At 30.9% G+C, this 25,283-nt stretch overlaps 1 protein-coding gene across 1 annotated transcript in view; it reads left to right on the forward strand.

Moving 5' to 3' along the window:
• The window catches only part of LOC142330447 (uncharacterized), a 95,250-nt gene that overhangs the window by 15,787 nt on the left and 54,180 nt on the right, over positions 1-25,283 (forward strand). The window contains exon 4 of the mRNA XM_075375688.1: positions 23,165-23,338. Within this exon, the coding sequence (XP_075231803.1) occupies positions 23,188-23,338 (151 nt within the window). The 5' untranslated portion in view covers positions 23,165-23,187. The remainder of the gene's footprint in view (positions 1-23,164; positions 23,339-25,283) is intronic.

The following is a 25,283-nucleotide window of genomic DNA, read 5'->3' on the forward strand; positions in this document are numbered from 1 at the left end:
GGAAAAAGTTCATTTAATGTCTTTTAAAGAATTAGAATTTTCTACAAATATTCTTAAGAAGCAAAACTTTTACAGTGATAAAATTAAATATTTTCAAAGATGTATGTATGGACGAGGATCTGAGTTAGTATAAATTGCAATTTTTATACTGAAAAAGATTCTTCTCATTTATGCAACTTTGGACATAGGAGAGGCAAAAATAATGTTTTTTTAATCAAGCATTCAACTGTAGAGTTGAAAATTTATATTTTTTATTAGTATTATAATTAACATGAAATTCGTGGATAACTTTATGAATAAAAGTATGTGTTTACAGAGAGATTTACACTTAAAGTTTTTGTTTGTTTTCTTTCTTATGTGTAAGTAATTTACATATGGATTTTTAAATTGATATTTTTTTGTGTTTACTGTTTACAAGTTTAATTTATTAAAACTTACCCGATTACTTTTTATAATTTAAAAGATTTGTGTTTTGAGTATTCATTTTACAGATGAAACTAATTTTTATATCTGTGAAAAAATAAATTTTAGCTGTTTAAAATAAATATATTATTTACTTTTCAGGTCATATTGGTCTAGTTGATTATGATGTAGTTTAAGAAAATAATTTACATCGTCAGTTGGTACATGATGAAGGAAGTATTGGTAAACCAAAGGTTACATCTGCAGCTGAGGCATTATTTAATTTTTAATGTTAATATAAAATATATCAGTGGAAATAAAATTAAATTATATCTACTTTATTAGATTAAAAAAAAAATAATATCTATTTTATACACTTGCCTTGGGTTGATTTGCAGCTGTTATTGAAGAACTCAACAGTTTGAATAAATCTTTTTTTTTTATGATAATTATTATTGTCATTTTATAATTCTTAATGAAACTTTCCTAATCTTTTCTTCTCAGCCTATTTTCTCTAATCTTTCATATTATTTTTCTTAATAAATTGTTGATCAGGTACGTATAATCAAAAGTCTTTATTGTGAAGGTTTAAGCAATTCTTTTTCAACAGCCCAAGATATTATCAACTTGAAAATTTAATATTTTTAATTAACTTTATAATACCTGAGAATAAGTACATGGCTGTATTTGCTCAGGTGAATTTTTGTGATCTTTTACAACTTTTACTGGTTTGGCAAATTTAATTAATTATGTTTTTGATTAGAAAATAAGGTAGGTAATAAGTATGAAAGTGTGGGATATATTTTCTTGATTTGTTCATTGTTCTACATTCTTACATACAATATATCATGCAATGATCAATTTTTAGTTTATGCTGTTCCATTTTTCTATGGAATTTTGTATTTTCTACTGTTAATTTTTTTTATAGAATGTTGTACCTTTAGGATTTCACTAAACGTTTTAGTATTAATACTTTTATCATGCTTTATTTATTCTTAATGCTTCCGGTTTATAATTGTAACGTGATGTAATCAGTTTTTATTTTTTTATTAATTTCTTCCTTTTGGGGGAGGGGCTAATAGAAACTTGCTCTTTCCCTGATATGTCACTGCTCTCATCTGCCAAAATACTGTAAGCACATGCTTTCTTTATGTCAGTAGTGATGTTGTCTCTTAACGACATTGCCTCATAGGCCAATTATTTCATTTTGAATCCGTGGTATCTAGAAGTGGCAGTTTTTGTACTCTTTTCTACGTGTTCTTTTAAAATGTAGTCACAGCGTCAATTTTGAGTTTGATCAAGTCTTCAAAAATACCTTCATGATTTTCTTTGCCTCTCAAAGGTAGGTCATATGTACCACAAAACATCACGGTCAAAATTATTGATGCAACAGTTTTCTTGTTGTCTTCCATTCTGTAATCAGCCGGTATATTTTCATCAAAATATTTTGCTGCCTCAAAATATTTGTGGCTGCCGATTTGTTCCATTGAGATGATGTGTGAGATTTTGCAAATTCGTACATGTCTTTGCAGCAAGTAAAGGGAATTTTAGGTTCTCACTATGAAAGAACCTAAAACACCAAGCACATTAGTTGGTGAAAACAACACACAGTAAATGCACATACACCCTTTAATTTCTTGGTAGGTACACCAGCCAAGGAGCATAATCCGCCAACCTGTATTTGAATTTTCTTTTGCACACAGCATCCTTAGCAAAGTAATAACTTTGAGATGGTGACCAAGTTTTTTAAAACTCTAATTTTTTTAGATGAGGTCATACTAAACAAATGCCCAAGCCAATGACCCACATCATTATCAAAATTCATTTGATCCCGTACACCAGAACCAGATGGTAGCGAAGACCCACTTGATTTTTCACCATTATTCTGCTTTGATTTCTCTTCTCTGTTGTTATCACTTTTGCTCCTACTTTTATCTAACTGCTTCCTCTTCTGTCACTTTAAAAGAAAATAAGTCACTTCCCAAAAAAACTAAATCAACTAAGAATTTAAGCTTCTGAACAGACTCTCTACTAGAAACTTTAAGCTTAAAAATGGTTTTTATCATCTTTATACAATAATTTTTCAAAAAGTTAAACGTTTTGAAAATCAGTAAAAAAATGTTTTTTACTGATTTTTTAAATGAACTTAACCTAAATATGAGTTCATTCAATTCATATTTAGTCTAAGTAGAAACAAGAATATTAGAATAAGTAGAAAAAAAACAACAAAGAAACAGGTGGAATGGTGAAGTCTAACAGCCTGTGGCTGTGTACAGAACAAAATTAAAGTGAACAAACATGGTTCTGTTTGAGGTTAGAATCTTTGTGTTTAACATAACTTTTGTAGTGATGGAACTTGATCACAACAATAATTGGACTATTATGAACCATTCACTACTTATTAGCTGTCGACATTTTAATGTTTTTTTTTTTTATTATTGATTGATATTAATTTTTATAAACGTTTAATATTTTGTACAAATTTGTTTTATTATTTGCAACTAGCAGAAGTACTAGTAGCAAAATCAAACATTTCAAAATTCAAAACCCTCTAATTAAGCAAAAGTAGCTCATTACAATTTTCAATCATTTTTTTTTAATTATTGGAGTATGCTGTACTAGTTATTACTTCCTTATTTAGTATTGTATGATTTTTCCTTAAAATTTCAATAATAAAAACAATCACTATTATTACAAACAAAAAAACAGTCTGTGCATTTCTTGAACATTTAAGGTTGCTTTAATTAGATGCTTTTGCAGCTCAGACTCAAATGAAAGTAATATAGATACATAACTTTTGTGCTAAAAAAGTTTGTAATATTCATTGTAGATTGCTATTGTTACGGGATTGCGGTCTGAACTAGCTCAAATTAGTCAATTCACTCAACTGACTTATTTGCACTGACTGCAGTACTTAAATAGGGAACAGAAGGTACTAGAACTTTCTAGTTAAAAAACTAAAAACTAAAAAATCAATATGTGATATTTTCTATTAACTGGGTATTTAACACATCAATATTTTTCTCACACTTACAGCCAAAATGCTGCCTCAGACAAATGTTCGGGTTGCCTACCCCTAGAGTATGTCACAAAACTTACATGTTTATAATGTTGCCAAGAAAAATAATTTTACTTATATAACTTTGAAAAGGAATACTAGAGAAATATCCAAGAGCAAAAATATATTTATTTCTCAGAAGATTTAATGGCTTATGGTACAACATTTCAGATAATGAAAATTTTGACGAATGTGTAGTGTATGTGACAAACTGCTCACTGTTAAATATCTACTTGAAGAGTATGACAACCTCAGAAAGAGGTATTATTAAGAAGTGATATTGATGCTGATTTGGGAAATGGTGCAGATTGCTAACGCATTTGTGGTATGCCTTCGGTGAAATAAAGAACTGTTATGTTTGACTGTCGATCCCCTGAATGAAGGCCCTTTACAGCTGAACGTACATTTCTTTTTGGTATTGACTACCAATCTGTGCATTTTATTTAAGTATTTTTAATGTTACATTTAATTTTGTGTTTTATTTAAATGTCAGGGCCCAATACATCCTATCTGACAATCCTATTTGGTGATTTTTCTAATGAGAAGTCAAGGGCTAATGACCTTCAAAGTCAATACCCATACTTATTGTAGATCATCTCCATGGTGTTTGTAAGTACAACACATTTATCTGCTTAACTAACAGGACTGCAAGTATTTTCCTTGGAAAATTATTTCCTCTTTCTTTTAATAATCCCAACCTAACTTCCAACTTCAGGTCAGTACACGGACTGGACTTTTCGGCTTTACCTGCACATCAACAATGAGAATGATTTCGGACTTATAGGTGTAACAGAGATCCTTCTGTTGTCCACATGCTTCCTGTGTTGGCAAGCATATAGTAAGATGCCATGTGTCTGTGCATGGGAACCCTTAAATCTTTGATGAGTAGGGGCCTGGAATCAGAGCAGAGACTGCACACATCCGCTCTCTGTCGTCTTACAGGATTGGTATTCCTGGTGCTTAGCCTTACTACAGAAGGGATTAAAGAACAATGAACATTACTGAAGAAACTAACATGACAGAGGGGTTCATATAAATTGTTTAGAAGTAGCTGGGATTCACCAGAAACAAAATGGAAAAGAAGCAAAGACAGAGTGAATTAAGAAAAACCAACGGAATTTGTTGTTAACTTATAAATAATAGTATACTCGGACCCAGGTACCTTGTGATTATAAAAGAAAATGGTAATTTCTCGAAAATGACCCCATTCTTGATCACCAATAGTTTACCACCTGTGTTGGAGGAACTTTTAAAGAAATACCTAAGACATCTAATAGTCTATATGTTGTAACTGCAAATGAGAATCAAAAGCAGAAAATTCTGGTGAGTTCCTTGTATGTCCTATGAAGGCAAGCCATGTAGAGATCCTCCTATTAGTGACAAATCCAAAAAACAAAGCACTTGCTGCTCCAGAAACTGTCCATTCTAAAAAATGTAAACAGCGATTCACTTTGTGAAAACACTGCAAAAGGTCTGTTATTCTTAAATCTGAAAAGTTATAACAGCTGAACACCTTGACTTACTGACATGCAGCAGAAGCAATCATTACCCCTTCTTCACAAACATTAATTCAGATCAGCTGTTCTCAAATCTTGCAGGAAGCTGATTGCTATGAGTAAGAAATTCATAAGACAGAAAATGAAATCGCCCCTAAAAAGAAATGCAAAAGACTTGCCAAGTTATAGCCAAAATTTTGTGTAGAAATAATAAATATACATCTGAACAGACTAAAACCCTATATAATATTAGAGTACACAAGTATATAATGTTCCACATGAACCTATTAAGAAAGTGACTAATACAGAACCCCTTAAAAAAGAGACTTGAAAGCAAAGTTCTTTTCAGGTAATCTTATCTTCCATACCGCAGAGATTTTAACATGAAGAGTTGACTGTTGTGGGTGTCTATGTTCTTGCCTTGCAGGCTAAAAGGTACATGAGAGATGAATAGAAAAGAAGAAAAGAGATTCGCCAAAAGGCAAACTCAAATTTGGATTGATCACTAAATACCCACACATGAGCTGTTACCCCATCTAAAGGGATTTTCTAATAGATGTTAATTTAGATTCAAATCAATAATCGTTTTTAAATTAAACTGTTATGTCCATAATAGTCGGTTGTCAGGAATAAAATTAATTTGTATGTCAGTAAGATAGTAACATCATGTTTGTAAGATGAAAGTAGAAATAGAAAATAGAAGGTTGATCTTCAGAGTTTTCAAGAAGCAGTTTATTATGGTGTACTGATGTACTTTATTGAATGCTGGTGCTGGATTAAAGGTTGAATTTCAGGATATGAATTATGAAGCTGTGTACAAAAAGCTAAAACAGCTTCTCACAAATACAAAGTCAATATTCTTTTAGGTTGAATACAAAAATTATTAAACTCTTTTAGATGTAAGTCAAGATATTTTCTGAAATCCGGAAGAATATTAATTCTAATATCTAATTGGAAGAAGAAAAGCAGTCAGAGAGAACTATATAAGATAGTTTGTATTTAGCTATTGGATGGAATTAATTAGTATGGCTGCACCCAGTTTGTCCTTTAGTCCAACAATGGAGGTTCGATAGACACCAGATAGGAAAAAATGTCAACTACTTTTATTTTACATTTTACAAATGTAAAATAAAAGTACTAAATCTCCAAAAATAAATAATTGTTAAAATTGATTGATGAGATTGTTCTTTTATCAGAAACGAAAAATGAATAAAAAAATTCTGAATGATTGGTTTCATTACTCGAAAAGAAATTCAACTTGAAAATGAACTTAGGCAAAGGTTATGAACTGTGGCATAAAGAGAGATAATGGAAAATTAAATAATAAGATAAAGTAACATCTAATGTCTGTATAATAATTAAAAATAATGTTTCCTAAGTAATTTTTTCGTATTTATTAATTCAATAAAGTTATTGTTACAAAAATTATACCTTACAACTAGTGAGAGAGAGAGAGAGAGACTGTTTCTTTTAATTATTGTTTGTCTTTTTAAAATTAATTTAATTTTTGTTTTGAATTTGTGTTTCATGTTGGATTAAATATTTTGTAAGTAGAAACTCAGTTAATAGAAACCCTGAATTTGGTTAACCTTTTAACTGTTATGTCCGTGTTTTTATGGATATGTGGTACTACTTAAAATATGAATTCAGAATTTTAATTTTATGCCGATCCATATTCCTACATAATTATGTGAACATATTCTGTTTTTTTGAAAGGGCAAGAACTACCTGAACAGTTTTAATGATAACATTCTTATTTAGAAATAATTCTACAGCTCTGTTTGCAGATCATCTTACAGTAGCTATTTTTTCACATTAATATATTTTAAATTTATCTATTTTTAGTTGGAATTATGTTGACGTCTGCCTAAAAATTAAAAAATTATTAAAAATATTTAAAAAAAACAAATAATTTAATCCAGAAAAATACATATTAGTCAACATTTACATACCAGTTAAAAGTTTAAGAAAAGGGGTGTGTTATAGTAATTGTTTTTAGGAGGACAATTGCCTTCACTGACTACTCATTGGGTATATTTCTTTTCAACACACAATATAAACCAGTAAAATATTGATTCAAAACCAAGGTATATGTTGATCAACACCTAGACATTATAAATGCCCAAGTACACTGTAAGTGGGTTGAATGTGTACAGATTAATTTTTTATTAATATTTATTAATGTTACTGCATTTAACAAAATATGTTTAAGGCAGTCTAATTTTTTCTTATTTAAGTTATAAGAAAAATATGATGCGATTATCATTAATAACTAAAGATAAACCAATGTCAGCTGCGGATACTGCAGTCTGGTGGGTGGAATATGTACTAAGACATAAAGGTGCTTCACATCTGAAGCCGGCTGCATTAGACTTTACTTGGTACCAGTACTACACGATGAATATTTTTGCTATCTTAGTGTTCATCATTTTGATGACTTTATTGTCAGTTTATTATGTTTCAATTATTGTGATTCGGAGTTTATTTTCAAGAAAAATTAACACTAAGAAAATTAAAAAAACTAAAATGAAGAGATTTCTTTCAAAAGTATTGCAATGTAAGCGGAAATATTTTTCAAAAATTTATTGCTTATCAATGACAGGAGACTAGTTATTCTTAAGAGATTTAATAAAGTTTAAAATTTCTATTACTTTCATGGGAGATAGAAAAAAGGAGTATGGAAAATTTATTTCCATAACAGGGTATGGATTAGTGGAGGGTGCTGGATTATTAAGATTTTCATTTAATTTTTCTGTGTATCTTTTACCTACGTGTGCAAAATGGGTGTTTAAAATATTGGGATCTATAGTAGGTTTTGATCTTCAGTTACTTCCAGTTCATTGCATCTTTTCAAGATTGCTTTATAACCGGTACCCACCTCGTTCTTTTGATCGTTCAAACATAATTTTTCATTGTCTGCGCTTTTTATGCTTTTCTATAAGTCCTCTTCTGGAAAGAATCCCTTTGTTGTTCCTTCTAGATTCTTCCTTTTTTATTTCCTCTCTCTTATTTCTGGAAGCTTCTCTAACTGTTAAATTATTTAAAAGTATTTGGTATCAATATTACAAATGTCATGATATCAGTATCCACTGTTTTTGTAATACAGGAAGTGCTTTATTTATGTTTATTTCAAATTGTCAATTTATATACCATAATGATTATTGTGTGTGTACCTAATATACTCAGTACATCATTTGTTTGCTTAAATTTCTATTTAAACTATTATTTTCGTGTATTTTTGAAAAATTATCTTTTTTAAAAGATTGCAAAAGATAACTTTCCTGGTTTTTCACTTGACAGATTTTTCTCAAAATCTCAAATCAATAGGTTTTAAAATATTAATGACCTAATTACGCAGTAACTCTATAAATGCAAATATTAGAATGTTAGTAAAAACAAATTTCGGTTTAATATAATCTCTGTGATCCATGATGGTTTTATCTTAAAAATCATGGACAAAATTAAAAAGTGGAGAGGTAGTTTTCAATATTTTTAATTTCTGGCTTTGTATAATAGTTGAAGATTTGAGGTTTAATAAGATGAAAATGCTTTGTAAAGTTATTCAGAATTCCAAAGTTTTAAGTCAGTCTGCAGATATTTCTGAACAGTTTTTGCCTTGTACCTCAAAAAAACTTATAAAAAATTTTGAAAAAATTTAAACTATAGGAAGATGAAACAAAAAACAAAAACCATTTTAATTTTAAGAGGTGGGACTTGATTTTTTGTTTTTGAAAATTGTTTTCATTATTTATACATTATAGAAAACAAATTTGATTATGCATTATATTTTGTAGATGAACAAAACTATATTGGTCTTTCATGACATTTTTTGAGGATTTTTTTTATAAGTATATTTTCTATAACTATAATTTCTATAATGAACAATATTAAAAAAATTAATTAGATAAAAAAATTACTGTTAAAGGAAAAACAAACCAATAAAAAGATTTAACACAATATTTAAAAAATGTGATTTTTATTTTATGTAATATAATTCTATCAATTATATTTCAAATACAGAATGGTTATATTTGTATGTATGTTTTGTTTATTATTATTATATTTCATGATCACATAGGATTACTTCAGTCAGTCTATTATCCAAGTCCCTTTGATGGGACTGTTTGGGCCTTGTGGTCCTCCCAGTCCTTTATCATACGTGCCGATCTTTGTAGTGTCCTTTTCTACTGTTGAAAATGTTTGAGTTATTTTTTTCTTGTGAGTGTAAAGTTAGTGCTTTTGTTCTTGATTTTCTTATTTAATTTTATGTTACAAAAATAAAATAACAACCTGTATATTCTGGGGTGTCTTCTGGTGTAAGGCCGATTTCCTTCAGATACTCTTTTCTCTGATCCATCTGCATCCTGCCTTAGTGTTTTTCGAATTGAGATTGCACTGTAAAAACTGTTTCAGAAATCTTGATTCTTGCATCCTTGAGATATGTCCAAAGAATCCTAGTCTCCTCTTGTGGGTGGTATCAGTGATGCTTTCTAACTTTTTGTACACAACTTTGTTGGGCACAGTCCACCACTGCATGTCTTTCTGGTATTTTTATTGATGCAGATTGTTCCAATTCTTCTTCCAATTTTCTGGAGTCTTTCTGTCTGTTTGTTTGTTCAGGTGGATGAGTGTTTCTGCTGCATAAGTGACTTCTGGTTTTACAAGTGTATTTCAGTGTCATATTTTTGCATTTATTGATAGGCATTTTTTATTGTAGATTTACCAGGTTAATCTTTGAGCTTTAGCTAGCTTGGTTCTTCTTATTTAGATTGAGGTTTTTTCGTTTAGATCGTTTGTTATTATTTCTCCTTGATATTTAAACTGGGTTACTATTTTGATTTTATTATCGTTGATGTTGACTTCTTTTAATTGTGTTAAGTGACATAATTGCTGTCTTTTGAAATGATATTTTGAGACCAATTTTATTTGGAATGTTTTGATATTCTAATATCTGTGATTTAGTTTTGTTGATGTCATTTGCTGCCAGTGCCAAGTCGTCAGGAAAACCAAGATAATTAATTTTGTTTTTTCAGCTTATTTTTACTTTGGGGGGCATTTTTTGAGCTATTTCCTCGTTACCACTTCTGGAACACGGTTGAGTAATAGCAATCATAGCCCATCGCCTTGGCTTTGATCTCAAATGGTTTCGAGAGCTCGCCTCTGAATTTTACCTTCAACTTAGTGTTTGTGAGGGTCAGTTTAGTCATGTTTTGTAATTTGGTATGTGTTATTGGTATGTATAATTTGCTATGTTTATTACTTTGCTATGTCCGAGGTGTCTTAGAATTTTTAGTAGGAATTCTCTGTGGATGCAGTTATAAGCTTTCTTGCAATCTACAAATGTCATCACCATGTCTTTCTTTTCCTATTGTAATCCATTATTAGCTTGAAATTCATGATCTGGTCTGGATAGCTTTTCCAGAGATTGAAACCTCGCTGGTATTCTCCTAGTTCTTTCTTGAGTTGTGAACTGATCCTGTTGAGGATGATTCGAAAGAATTTTGTATGTTGCGTCTAGGAGTGAGATTCTGCTGTAATTAATAGGATCTGTATGTCTCATTTGTGTAGCAGATGAATTAGAGCTGTCATACAGTGTTCTGGTAGTTCTGATTGATCCAGATGTTGACAAGCTAAGGAAAATTTTTGCTGATCTTCCTGCATGTCTCCAGATCTCTACAAAAGTCTCATCTAACACAGTGCTTGGTGGACTTCTTTTATTGCGGGAGGATTTATGTTTTCTGGTGGTGTTATTGGGGTGAAATTTAGGTGTTCAGTCGGTTCTTCAATTTTTTTTTTTTGTCTTCAGTCATTTGACTGGTTTGATGCAGCTCTCCAAGATTTCCTATCTAGTGCTAGTCGTTTCATTTCAGTATACCCTCTACATCCTACATCCCTAACAATTTGTTTTACATATTCCAAACGTGGCCTGCCTACACAATTTTTTCCTTCTACCTGTCCTTCCAATATTAAAGCGACTATTCCAGGATGCCTTAGTACGTGGCCTATAAGTCTGTCTCTTCTTTTAACTATATTTTTCCAAATGCTTCTTTCTTCATCTATTTGCCGCAATACCTCTTCATTTGTCACTTTATCCACCCATCTGATTTTTAACATTCTCCTATAGCACCATATTTCAAAAGCTTCTAATCTTTTCTTCTCAGATACTCCGATTGTCCAAGCTTCACTTCCATATAAAGTGACACTCCAAACATATACTTTAAACAATTTTTTCCTGACATTTAAATTAATTTTTGATGTAAACAAATTATATTTCTGACTAAAGGCTCGTTTCGCTTGTGCTAATCGGCATTTAAATCGCTCCTGCTTTGTCCATGTTTAGTAATTCTACTTCCCAAATAACAAAATTCTTCTACCTCCATAATCTTTTCTCCTCCTATTTTCACATTCATTGGTCCATCTTTGTTATTTCTAATACATTTCATTACTTTTGTTTTGTACTTGTTTATTTTCATGCGATAGTTCATGCATAGGACTTCATCTATGCCATTCATAGTTTCTTCTAAATCCTTTTTACAGTCGGCTAGAATTACTATATCATCAGCAAATCGTAGCATCTTTATCTTTTCACCTTGTACTGTTACTCCGAATCTAAATTGTTCTTTAACATCATTAACTGCTAGTTCCATGTAAAGATTAAAAAGTAACGGGGATAGGGAACATCCTTGTCAGACTCTCTTTCTTATTATGGCTTCTTTCTTATGTTCTTCAATTGTTACTGTTGCTGTTTGGTCTGTACATGTTAGCAATTGTTCTTCTATCTCTGTATTTGAACCCTAATTTTTTTAAAATGCTGAACATTTTATTCCAATCTACGTTATCGAATGCCTTTTCTAGGTCTATAAACGCCAATTATGTCAGTTTGTTTTTCTTTAATCTTCCTTCTACTATTAATCTGAGGCCTAAAATTGCTTCCCTTGTCCCTATACTTTTCCTGAAACCAAATTGGTCTTCTCCTAACACCTCTTCCATCTCCTCTCAATTCTTCTGTATAGAATTCTAGTTAAGATTTTTGATGCATGACTAGTTAAACTAATTGTTCTGTATTCTTCTGATTTATCTGCTCCTGCTTTCTTTGGTATCATGACATTTTTTTTGAAGTCTGACGGACTTCCCCTTTTTCATAAATATTATACACCAGCTTGTATAATCTATCAATCGCTTCCTCACCTGCACTGCGCAGTAATTCTACAGGTATTCTGTCTATTCCAGGAGCCTTTCTGCCATTTAAATCTTTTAATGCTCTCTTAAATTCAGATCTCAGTATTGTTTCTCCCTTTTCATCCTCCTCAACTTCCTCTTCTTCCTCTATAACACCATTTTCTAATTCATTTCCTCCGTATAACTTTTCAATATATTCCACCCATCTATCGACTTTACCTTTCGTATTATATATTCGTGTACCATCTTTGTTTAACACATTATTAGATTTTAATTTATGTACCCCAAAATTTTCCTTAACTTTCCTGGATGCTCAGTCTATTTTACCAATGTTCATTTCTCTTTTCACTTCTGAACACTTTTCTTTAATCCATTCTTCTTTCTCTAGTTTGCACTTCCTGTTTATAGCATTTCTAAATTGCCGATAGTTCCTTTTACTTTCTTCATCACTAGCATTCTTAAATTTTCTATGTTCATCCATCAGCTGCAATATATTATCTGAAACCCAAGGTTTTCTACCAGTTCTCTTTGTTCCCCCTAAGTTCGCTTCTGCTGATTTAATACTTTCCTTTTTAACATTCTCCCATTCTTCTTCTACATTTTCTACCTTATCTTTTTTACTCAGACCTTCACAATTTAGGAGTTTGAAATATTTAGCTAGGATTTCCGTGTTGTCTTTATTGTTATGGGCCAGTTTACTGCTTCATTTTTTATTAGCATGGTTGGGATTCACATTTTTTGAGGCAATTTTTGAAGGTTTGTAATAGTCTCTCAACTGAGAGATTCTTCTGTTGACTAAAGTGTATCTTTATGGTGTGGTCTTTTTATTCTCCTTGATTCAGGTGTAAGTTTATGTATGTTTTGTTTAAATAAGTTAAATTTTTTCTTTGTTATACTGAATATTTGGAATATGAGCAGAATATTGTTCTGTACACACACACACACACACACACACACATACATACATATATATACATACACACACACACACACCGCTCGCACTTCTGGAGTTTTGGTGTGTGTAATCTTCACACGAATAACTAACTAATAAGAGATTTCTAGATATTTTGAAAGTCAACCTTAAAAGGGATGAAAACTATACATGAAAAATAGATATTATATGTTGCTGTAATATTTTCCCTCTTCAGCATTTATAAATATATCTACTTTTAGCAAACATATAATAAATGTTTGCTAGTATTGAATATTAAAAACTTGATATAAAAATTGTGTAAAAGAATTAATATTTAAATATTAAATATTTTTATTAATTGATATTAATATAATTTTTTCTTGGCCAGGCATGGCACTTTTTCATACACTACCAAGTTTCACCGAGCTGATATTTATATACAGTTAAAATATTTACACGAATATTTTAACTATTTATTTTTTATATAACAATACTATATTATATTATTTCTTTTACGTATCCAAAGGGGTTCATAATAAGGAAATAATTTTCTTAAATCTATTTTCCATGACATTTTTAAAATTATACATCAATAAATTATGTATATTTGAATGTTAAAATACCATCAAAACTTGAAATGTTTATTTCTTATTTATGCTATAAATATGCGATATAACTAATAAGTTTCTTAAGTCTATATTAATTAAGATGTACAAATAGAGCAATAAATAACCTTTGTTAGCTTTTTTAAAAATAAAGTTTACCTTTATTCTTCTGTATTCAGTATAAATCCTAATATTCGTATAGCCACAATTGTGCCAATAAAGCACCCAATGTGTGGCAATATGCTCGATCTTTCACCCTTTTTTCTTCTGCTCCTGTTTGCATCTTCAGTTTTCGCATCAGGGTGAAATCGGACTTTATGACAGACATTTCTTGCTTGACAAACGTCACAAGCAGCATCGTCCTTTTGGTGTGTATTTTTTTTTAATATCGATGTAGGCATAATGTAATGATGTAGGTATAATTATATTTTTAAATGAAAATTAAAAAATTTTGCAAAACTGATAATTTTGATTAATTTGAAAATTTATGCTTAATTTATGCTGTTAATTTAGTTAATGAATTTACTAAAGAATTATGTATTAAATTTGTTTTCCATTTCCATAGTAACACAAATGAATCAATATCTTAACAATGTAAATAATTTTGTCGTGCAAATATATTGTTTATACCAGGGGTGCCCAACTTTTCTGTATATAAGATCGACTTTTTATCTTAAAAGTGTGTCGCGAGCGACGAAAGGGTGAAGAAGGGGTGTGAAATGCATACTATGTTTATACACTGTGTTTCAGTATAAGGTGCATTCCAGCGAGGTACGAGTAGATAAGTAAAATATATTATTTTTTAATTCGCTTATTAAGTTTTCGAGATATAGGCTCACGAAGAAAATAAATTTCCAGACCCGACTTTTGATAGCAGCATTCCGTACATGCGGTACCTAAAAAATTCGATTTTCCGACGCTTTTTCAAGATAGATTTTTACTAATTTAAAAAGCAATTTAATTTTTTTTTTATCGACTGCAATGTTTAAGTTGTACTATTTGTTCGTAAATATGAAAAAGTTTTAATAAAAATGCACATTACGGGTGATAATTTGATTTCAGTATTTCACTTTTACGTTTTTTTGGGCCAGGAAAATTTATAATGAAAGAATAATATGACTTACTAATAATCTAATCTATCAATAGCTCGCCGAGTACACCTCGTACTGAAATATAGATATACGGCTTATCTATCTACGTAAAAAACAACAACAACAATAATTATTTAAAGGGCCAAAAAACTCACGTCCAGGGGAATTAAAAAAACATGGATAATTATTAACAATATTTATTCATTCAAAGTAGCTATAGATAAATACAGATTTAGAATTTAATTTGTTGCCTTAACATTAATGGGAAGACTGAGTTTGCATGTCTCTAACCAAGGAATCATAATTAGGTGTATATCCTTACAAAGATAATAATAATAATGAGTCTTCAGTATGGGAATCGGTCAAGACAGAACGTTGTTTAGCCTTCGTTAGCTTCAAGTATGAAAATGCCGATTCGCATAGGTATCTAGATCCGAAACAAGAATAGATATATATTCGCTACATTTGGTGATACTGGGATATTTTTCTCGGTTGACATATTTCCAAAAATCTTCTTCAAATTTTCTGGCTTGTAAGATTAAGTCGGTTTATAAAATTATAATTTAATGTTCTAATGCCCTTTGATCCATATGAAATATGGCTGATTTTTTTTGCTAATGCGTTTCACACTTAAATCTTTTTTAAAAGGAAAAGATATAAATTCCACAATTTCTTTAATTTTTTCAAAATCTTAGAATTTTACCTCAAAATCTTCAATTACTTTTTGGATTTCCGCGACGTATTTGTCGATATTATAATTAATATTTTTATGTTTTTGTAAGTTATCTGCCATATTTGGAAAATTATTCAGATTATTTTGTTGCCGATCTTCTATTAGCAAAATAAATTTTGTTTCATATGCGTCTATGCAGCTGATCATATCAATTACTGTTTTATTTTTACTTTGTAATTCTAAATTTAAATGACTTAATATCGAAGAAAAATCGCTAAGAAATGCTAAGTCACTAAGCCAAGTTTCATCATTTAAATTTAAATTCTGCACAGCTGCAGAAATTTACCTCTGCTTAGCCATCTGACATCGGTATCCAGTAATAATTCAGGTTGGCCTTCATCGAGCTGCAGTTGGAAGAGACGCCGTTTGAGGGAACTTCCTCGAATTGAATTAACAATTTTAAATGCATGTCCATTACCTCTCTTGTATATATTTCTCCTATATTTTTACGTCATATTTTAGTTGATAAAATTCAAAAAATCATGCACTGCGGCAATTATCTCCGTTACATTGAGAGAAATAATAACAATGCTACATATTACGATCGGAGACAGCAAAACAAGTATATTAAAATCTAATATAGATATATTCAAATTTACAAGAAGTATGTTAAAGTTACAATATATTTATTACGGTTTACAATACCGACTTCTTAATTTAAATAGAATTATTGTTATTCCTAATATATTTGTAATACTGTCCCTTATTTTTCTCTCTGTGTAATGACCGCAGTTTAGATATCTGTTGCCGAGAATGCTCACTTATCAAGTAAATAGGTAAGAAAAGCAATTTAATTTAAAACAAAGAAAAGGTACTTACGTTTTAAACAGAAGAAAAATTGAAACTGAACGGGTCACCAAGGATAAATAATATCGATTAATAATAATACTGTTATTACAAAAGAAAAGAAGCTACCGTATGACACTACCAAATATTCAAGCTAACCGACTGTGTTCTTCGATGAGTCGAGTCGCAACTGTTGCGTCCGGTGACAAGTGTAACGCATAAGTCAAAATGTATTGTGCTGGGTGGGCGGAGATCACAGTGTCAGGCTGTCAGAATTCTAGGAATTTATGACCTTGGCAAATTCCCAGAATGCATTAAACTACTGCTAGAAAGTTTTGTTTTCTACAATCGCATCAAAGTCCATGGTACACGGAATTCCACCCCAGATATTGCGAGCGATCGACGATCAACCAAAATTGGCCTCGCGATCGACTTGTTGGCCACCCCTGCGGTAGGGACCTCCTTTTTCTTTTTCCTGTTTAGCTTCCGGTAATTACCATTCAGGTATTATTACTACCGAGGATGATATGTATGATTGTAAGTGATGTGTCGTCTTGTAGTCTCAGTTCGACCATTCCTGAGCTGTGTGGTTAATTGAAACCCAACCACCAAAGAACACCGGAACACCAGTATCTACGATTTAGTATTAAAATCCGTATAAAAGTAACTGTATTTACTAGGACTTGAACGCTGGAACTTTCGACTTCCAAATCAGCTGATTTTGGAAGACGCGTTCACCACTAGACCAACCCGGTGGATTGTTGGGAGCCTCGTAGTAAGCACAGAAGGTACTCTTGGTAACAAACCTTCGTTAAGACATGTTTTGTTGAACAAACAAAACCACCAGGACGCTCGCGCGACCCTGAAGCTACTGTGGAACAACTCAGAAAAAGCTTTGCACTAGTCCGTAGAAATCAACTCGACATGCGGTACGAGAGACTGGCATTCCACAAACGACTGTTTTACGCTTATTACACGAACGATTGCTCTTGAAGCGATCTGTTGGTCTATGTAATGCTTAGACAGAAATTTCAAGACCAAATTAGATTGTAAAATCTTATGTAGTGCATATTTATTCTGATACAGTTTTTATTTGTTATATAAGAGCAGTAATTAACAACTATGGTCATTAGCCCATTGGAAATTGGTAGCATATGAAAAGATGCCATGCCTGACTGGAATTTGAGCCTAGGACCTCAACATGAAATGCCAAAATGCTATCTACTTGGCCACAGAGGTCGGCCTGATAACAAACAGTTCAAAGGGCTATGAAATACAGTCATATCCTAGCTAAGTATTTCAACAAACTTTGAAGTTGTGAAGAAGAGACAGAACTCCTTGACTTTAACACCAACACCTCAATAACAATACCATTAGAAAACATCAACTCTCCTACGGTAAAAGAAGAACACCAAGCACTGAATGAGATGAAGAATTACAAAGCAACAGGAGAAGCTTAAACTTTATAAATCTGGAAACACGCAGAAAGATTAGTAAAAAGTGCCCTTTATCAACAGTCACATCTGGATCAAAGAACTATCAGAACACTGGACGACAGCCCTCATCCATCCGCTATACAAAAAAGGGGACAAAACGACCCTAAAAATTACAGTGGAATCTCACTCCTAGACACAACATACAAAATTCTTTCAAGAATCAAAAGGATCTGTTCACAACTCAAGAAAGAACTAGGAAAATCCAGGGAAGTTTCAGACCCTGCAGAAGCTGTTCAGACCAGATCATAAGTCTCATGCTAATAACGGATTGCAACAGGAAAAGAAACACAGACATTGTGATAACATTTGTAGATTGCAAAGAAGCTTATGACGGGATCCACAGAGAAATCTCTACTAAAAATTCACCACGGACTACGTACGAAATTAATAAACATGATAAAACTAACCCTCAGAAACTCTTAAGTCGAGGGTAAAAATCAGAGGCGAAAATCGAAAGAAGATTTGGAAGAACCTGCATCAATAAAAAGGACCAGAATGACAGGCAGTGGTGGATTGTGCCCAATCAGAGAATTACAATCCATCACTGATACCATGCGTAAGAGGAGTCTAGGATTCTTTGGACACATCATGAGGATGCAAAACTTCTGAAACAGGTAATACAATACAGTACAATCTCGACTCGAAAAACACCAAGACAGGATGCAGATGGATCAAAGCAGTAAAAGTGGATCTGAAGGAAGTTGACCTAACACGAGAGGACACCACAGATAAAATAAAATTAAACAATAAAATCAAGAAAAAAACACTTGCCTAACACTCACTAGAAAAAACTCAAAACACAAACATCTTCACTACTATAAAGGGCACAAAGATTGGAACGTATGAAAAAGGACTGGGAGAACCACAAGGTCCAAACAATTCCCATCGAAGAGGCTTGGATAAGGACTGGTTAAAGTGGTGCTGTGAGATCATAAAAGATAATAAACAAAAGACAATAATAATAAACAAAACATACGTACAAATTCTCTATTAATTGTATCAAAATATTCAAATCATGTTGGATAGTAAAATTTTACGTTATTTTTCATTTTTTTGAATTTTATTTGATACCATCGTATTTTAAACTTCAAATTTACTAAAATTAGTTTTCCATTTTATTGTATAAAATTATAATCAACTGAAAAAAACCTTAATATAATTGAAAGACAAATTAGTAATAGAGTAGTTATTTACTAAATTTTGTTAAAGTTAAGAATAATATATAACAATTCTGTTTTAATTAAGATGCATTAATACAGTAAAAAGTTGGAAAAACTAAACTATAAATTTAGATGTAGGAGAGCTTTTTATGACTTTTTAAAATATCTTTTTAAGATATATTTAGTGTTATTAATTTTTGATAAACTGAAAAATATGTCCAAATAAAAATTTCATGAAATCAAACCCTGTTCAAGAACATCTGATTTGTTTTTAAAAATCTGATAAAAATTAATACCGTTAATTTACAAACTAACATACCAAATTTCATTACTGTAGGCAATTATTTGTGAAATGTTAGGTCAAGTAGAATCAATACATGCAGATGCAATTATGTTCAAAATTGTACATGAATGAAGATATAAATAAGAAATTAATTTAAAAAGAATAACTTTTTAATAAAAAACAAACAATAATTTAGCACTTTACAACAAACACTTTAGCACCAGCTGTGGTTTCATTTTTCAGTAAATTTGTAATATTTTTAGTAAATTTATTCTCAAGCTGAGTCATAGCAGTGGTGTCACCTGATTCTATCAATCTGAAATAGAAAATAAAAAAATAAAAACTACAGATATTCACAATAAGATATCAAGTCATAGAATAATATTGACAGTGCAGCAGAGATGTTAAGCGGAAATGTTTGCCCTAACATCACTACTACACATATAAAGGGTGAAAGGATTCAGGAGAAGTAAAAGCAAATATATAGGAAGTCAAAAATGAGTCCTAATCAAATAAAATAAAAATTACGAACTCTAAAATTACTTGCATTACGAACTCAGAATGTTACAATACTGACTAGAAAAATGGTGGAGATAGTATGTTTGATAGAGTAGAGGAGACAATGTGTTGGAACTAGCAAACTACAGAAAATGAAGAATGATGTATGATGAACTGGTAAAAGAGTATCATACTGAAATGAGAAAGGAAGGAGAGATGAAAAGGGAATGGTGCTAAGGGAAATTTAATGAGATGTTGAGGGAAATCTGTGAGGTCAATCCAAAATGAGAATGCCAGTTAAAGAAAGTATTCATAAAAAATATATGCTTCTTAAGTAGGTGTAATGAAAAAAAGGAAATATTTAAAAATTCCGTAGGTAACTTGATAAGGAAAAGGTAATGTTAGAGGAGGACTTGAAGGCATTTGTCGGTGAAGATAGACAGCGGTTTAAAAATAAGTATAAATGAGAAGGATGAGGGAGCAAAAATAATAAAGAGTAGATATGATTACAATTATGTAAGAGGAATGGTACATTGACCAAACAGAATTATCAACATGTGAATCTTGTAGAATGTTCAGAAAAGAAAAATGGGAAAAATAAAAAACGGCTTAAGAAAAATAAAAAAAAAATAACTGGTGAAGAATTAAAAACAAATTTTGACATAAACAGCAATAGACGTTTGTGAAAGGATTTGCTATAACAAATAAAAGGAAACAGTATCGTGGAAGGGGTAGGGCAAAACAAACTAGAAGAATAAGGCAACTAGTATTGCCTGAATAATGGAAGAATGGTAAAGGAACAGGAGGTGGAACTGTTTAGCAGAGAGTAGATTCTGGATGAAAGGGTCAACAAGTGTGATAAAAAAAAGGATAGGGATGGAAACAGAGAGGTTTAGATGGGATAGTCAGCAAAAAAAAGAAAAAAATGTCAAACGTTCAAATGAAACTGCATGTTATAGAAGGTGAGAATCAGAAGATTGAGGAGGAGGAGGAGTTTGTATCACAACATAAAACAGAGAAAAATCTAACTGTGGAGAAATGGAATGTACAATCAGAGCAAAAAGAGATAAAGTAGTACCTTTATTAATGATTAGTAAAAAATGAAAACGGAAGGCGATAACAAGATTATAAAAAAGAAATAATCATAATTTCTATTTTTAAGAATGGAAGCAGGAAGGACTTAATAAATACCAGGAAGTCATCTAAATGTGTGTCTATGAACACCTTTTAAAAAACAAATGTTATGAAAAATTTGTGCAAGAATGAAAAATGTCTTAAAAAGGATCATCTTGGCTTTAGGCCAGGTTAATGACAAGAAAGACATTATGATTGTGAGGATACCCTTCCTAGATACTGAAAAGGCATATGATAATGTATTATAAGGAAAAATACGGGTAGTATTTAAGAATAAACACATGGAAAAAGGAACAGTGAAAAGATTGTAGGAATTAATGAGAGAAATGTGTCATATAAGGCAGGCGCAAGAAAGAACAATTAAATTAAACTACAGCAACAGAGAAGCAAAGTAATGCACACTCACTTTTTTTAATCATTGAGATAATGTACGATAAATGGTGAAAAGAAGCAGGAAAGTATAGAGAAAAAAATGAGGACCCTGTTATTAAAAAACTGCTGATCATGCGGGGGAAACATAAAAGAAATTCACAGCTAAATGTGTAGAAAGAAACAATGGAGTTGAGATATGGGCAATTGCTACAAGAAAGAAGTATAAACCGCTCAGCTTACCAATATATTACGTGTTTTCCTCAAACCTTTTTGACTATTCTGGTATCTTCAGGAGGACCTTATAATAATTTAGAATTAAAACATATAAAAATATAAAATTCACTAGAAAAAATTAGAAACGTAACAATTGGTTGTCATAAGGTAAAAATATTGTAAATATTAGTCATAAGTTTTTTAGTCATTTGACTGGTTTGATGCAGCTCTCCAAGATTCCCTTTCTAGTGCTAGTTGTTTCATTTCGGTATACCCCCTACATCCTACAACCCTAACAATTTGTTTTACATATTCCAAACATTGCCTGCCTACACAATCTTTTCCTTCTACCTGTCTCTCCAATATTAAAGCGACTATTCCAGCATGCCTTAATATGTGGCATATAAATCTGTCTCTTCTTTTAACTATATTTTTTTAAATGCTTCTTTCTTCATCAATTTGCCGCAACACCTCTTCATTTGTCACTTTATCCACCCATCCAACTTCCAACATTCTCCTATAGCATCACAATTCAAAACCTTCTAATCTTTTCTTCTCAGGTACTCCAATCTTCCAAGTTTCACATCCATATTAAGCGACAATCAAACATATACTTTAAAAAATCTTTTCCTGAAATTTAAATTAATTTTTGATGTAAACAAATTATATTTCTGACTGAAGGCTTGTTTCGCTTGTGCTATTCGGCATTTTATATCGCTCCTTCGTCCATCTTTAGTAATTCTACTTCCCAAATAACAAAATTCTTCTACCTCCATAATCTTTTCTCCTCCTATTTTCACATTCATTGGTCCATCTTTGTTATTTCTAATACATTTCATTACTTTTGTTTTGTTTGTTTATTTTCATGCGATAGTTCTTGCGTAGGACTTCATCCGTGCCATTCATTGTTTCTTCTAAATCCTTTTTACTCTCAGCTAGAATTATTATATCATTAGCAAATCTTAGCATCTTTAACTTTTCACCTTGTACTGTTACTCCGAATCTAAATTGTTCTTTAACATTATTAACTGCTAGTTCCATGTAAAGATTAAAAAGTAACGGGGATAGGGAACATCCTTGTTGGACTCCCTTTCTTATATGATAAATTTTATTTTGAAAAAATTATTACTTAATTTGATACTAATTTACAATATTAGAATTAACAATAAATAAAAGCAATTAATATTTAATCAAATTGAACTTAAAGTGCATGACATGAAATCAGATACAAAATTACAACATCAATTTTCTGCCATAACTCGGCTATTTGTTTACCGATTTAAAAAAATAAAATGTGATTTTGTTCAAAATAAAAGGCTTAATATTTTAGTAAACATACATTTTGATAAAACTTGTACTTATGGATATATAACGGATTGAAAAATAAAAATGTCTACCATTTTATAATTTGCAAAGGTATTAAGTCCTGATTTTTTTTCTTATTTTGAAACATTAGTACAAAGACGCTTACAAAATATTAATGTGATTTCTCTATCCAAATTTGAGATATAAACTTTTATATAAAAATAACAAATTGGTGGACAGGTGAGAACGAAGGAGAAATTGCCATTTTTCCTAAGGATATTTTATGTTTAGTTTTACAAGTGGAATCTGAAAAAGTATAGCCAGCCTACCATTTTAGAAACATTCTGTATATATATATATATATATATATATATATATATATGTGTGTGTGTGTGTGTTTGCAATCATAATTATTTATTGTGGTTATTTTTTCCTTACAGGATGTGGATTTATTGGTCGTAATATGGTATCCTATTTGATATCAAATGATCTTGCATCGTTAGTAAAAGTTGTTGATAAAGTACCACCTCAAACGGCTTGGCTTAGTAAAAGACATCAAGTATGTTTTGATGATAAACGTGTTGAATTTAGAAGTGCTAATCTAATAATACCAGGTATTGTATAAAAAAATGAGTTTATCAGAAATAAGTATTACTTTTTGTCAGAAATACATGAGCGATTTTACATATAAAATTACACTTTTTATTCAGTTGATTTTTCTAATAATCAGTTTTTATCTATTTTGTGTGATTTGTTTATCAATTAAATTAATCATATCCGTACTGCAATTAATCTTTTTAGTATAAGTTAAGTTTCCTGTTCAGTTAGTAACGTTTTGCATATATAAATTAGTAGCATTTATATGTTACAAAAAACAGTTGTATGGATATTTGAAAATTTCCTTTCCTGCTTTGTAGCTTACCAAAATTTATTGTTATACTCTTACCTTCTTTAAAAATTTGTAATTAATGTTTTATTTTAAAGAATTTTGCATTTGGCTGGGTTATTTCCAAGTTCTCATTTTTACTTTTCTGGTTGAAGAGAAAAAATATTGCTACAGCTATAATGGGAATGTATGTAAATCGGTCAAAAAAATCTAAGAAATTGGTTTTTGTTTAAGTTTTATGCCTTAAGGAGACATTTTTAAAAAACTTTTTTAACAAAAAAAAAATTACATTTAAATAAATTGTAAATGATCAGTGAAAATAAATTTATTCCAACGCTCCCAAGTCCACAAAATCTATTTTTGTCAGACATTTGTGCGTGTATGTATGTATGTATGTATACTGGCCTGTTTTTGATCTTATAACTCTGAATCCCTTTGACTGACTTGTTCAAATTTGGTAGACAGATATCTTTAGGGGAAGGAATTTATTCAATTTTTCCAAAGATTGGAAAAAGGGTTGGGGATGTTTTGACTGAAATAAATTGCAAATCTTTACTGGGGCATTTTAGCAAAAAAAATATTTCTTACATAAGTTGAAGTTTTTTTTTATCAAAATCACAAATTACCAAACGGCTTTATAAAATATTCATCCCCTCCCCAAAAATGGCTATATATTTTCTTCCTTTAGTATATTTTTCTTTAGAAATGGAGTTAATTGGAGTTTTTTGTGCCTATATTTTGCACATCAATAGGTCTTCCAACCACCATATAACATTTTTTTCTCATCACACTCCAGTGGTCTGTAGCAAAAAATATTACTACATAACGCTGAATTTAGAATAAATTTATTTTAAATTTAAATCCCTTGTGCAAGTTATCCATTGCATTTAAAATGTAAAAATCTTAGTTTTTCAATAGCTCTTAACTCTTTAGTATTTCTTGAAACGAAATTAGCCAAAAATTTTCACCCCCTTCCTAGAAAATTACAAGTTTGTTTATTTAGAATTATGAATCTTTATTTTATTTATTAAAAAAAAAAAACGTAAAAATAATTTTTCTGCAATTTCTCAGTAACTAATTAAGGTACAAACTTCATTGGATTTTTATAACACTCATTACATCAGGCCACACTTAACAAGCATGCACAGACTTCACTCAATTCTGAGAGGAGTTTTGAGGAAGCATAGCTTCCTGTTACTCAAATCTGTACTTTAGCAGCATTAAAAATGAGATATCTCACCAACTTTTCAGATAGAAGTTACATTGAAGTCTTAAAACATTCACTATGTTAAGCCACATCAAATGAGCCTACACTGACTTCGCTCACTCAATTCTGATAAAATTTTGAGGGAACATCGATTTTCTAATACTCTAATGTATTTTTTAACTGTAATATCTCAGCAACAAATTAAGATACAGACTGTGTTAGACTCTTAAAACACTGAGAAATTTAAATGAGGTTTCCACATCACCTCTACATTTTCCTTCAAACTTACATCTACATACACTTATTCAATTAATGCATAACCATTAACAAGACAGATGTATCTACTCTCTGATTGGTTTACTTGCTGATTAATGGCAGAGCAAATGCATCCTTATAAATACCTGTGTTAGTGATCTCCCTGTTCAGTTGTTCAGTAGTCACCTTGCTGTTGTTGAGTGAAGTTGTT

The sequence above is a fragment of the Lycorma delicatula genome, chromosome 9 (assembly GCF_047948215.1).
Source record: "Lycorma delicatula isolate Av1 chromosome 9, ASM4794821v1, whole genome shotgun sequence".
NCBI classification, from domain to species: Eukaryota; Metazoa; Arthropoda; class Insecta; order Hemiptera; family Fulgoridae; genus Lycorma; species Lycorma delicatula.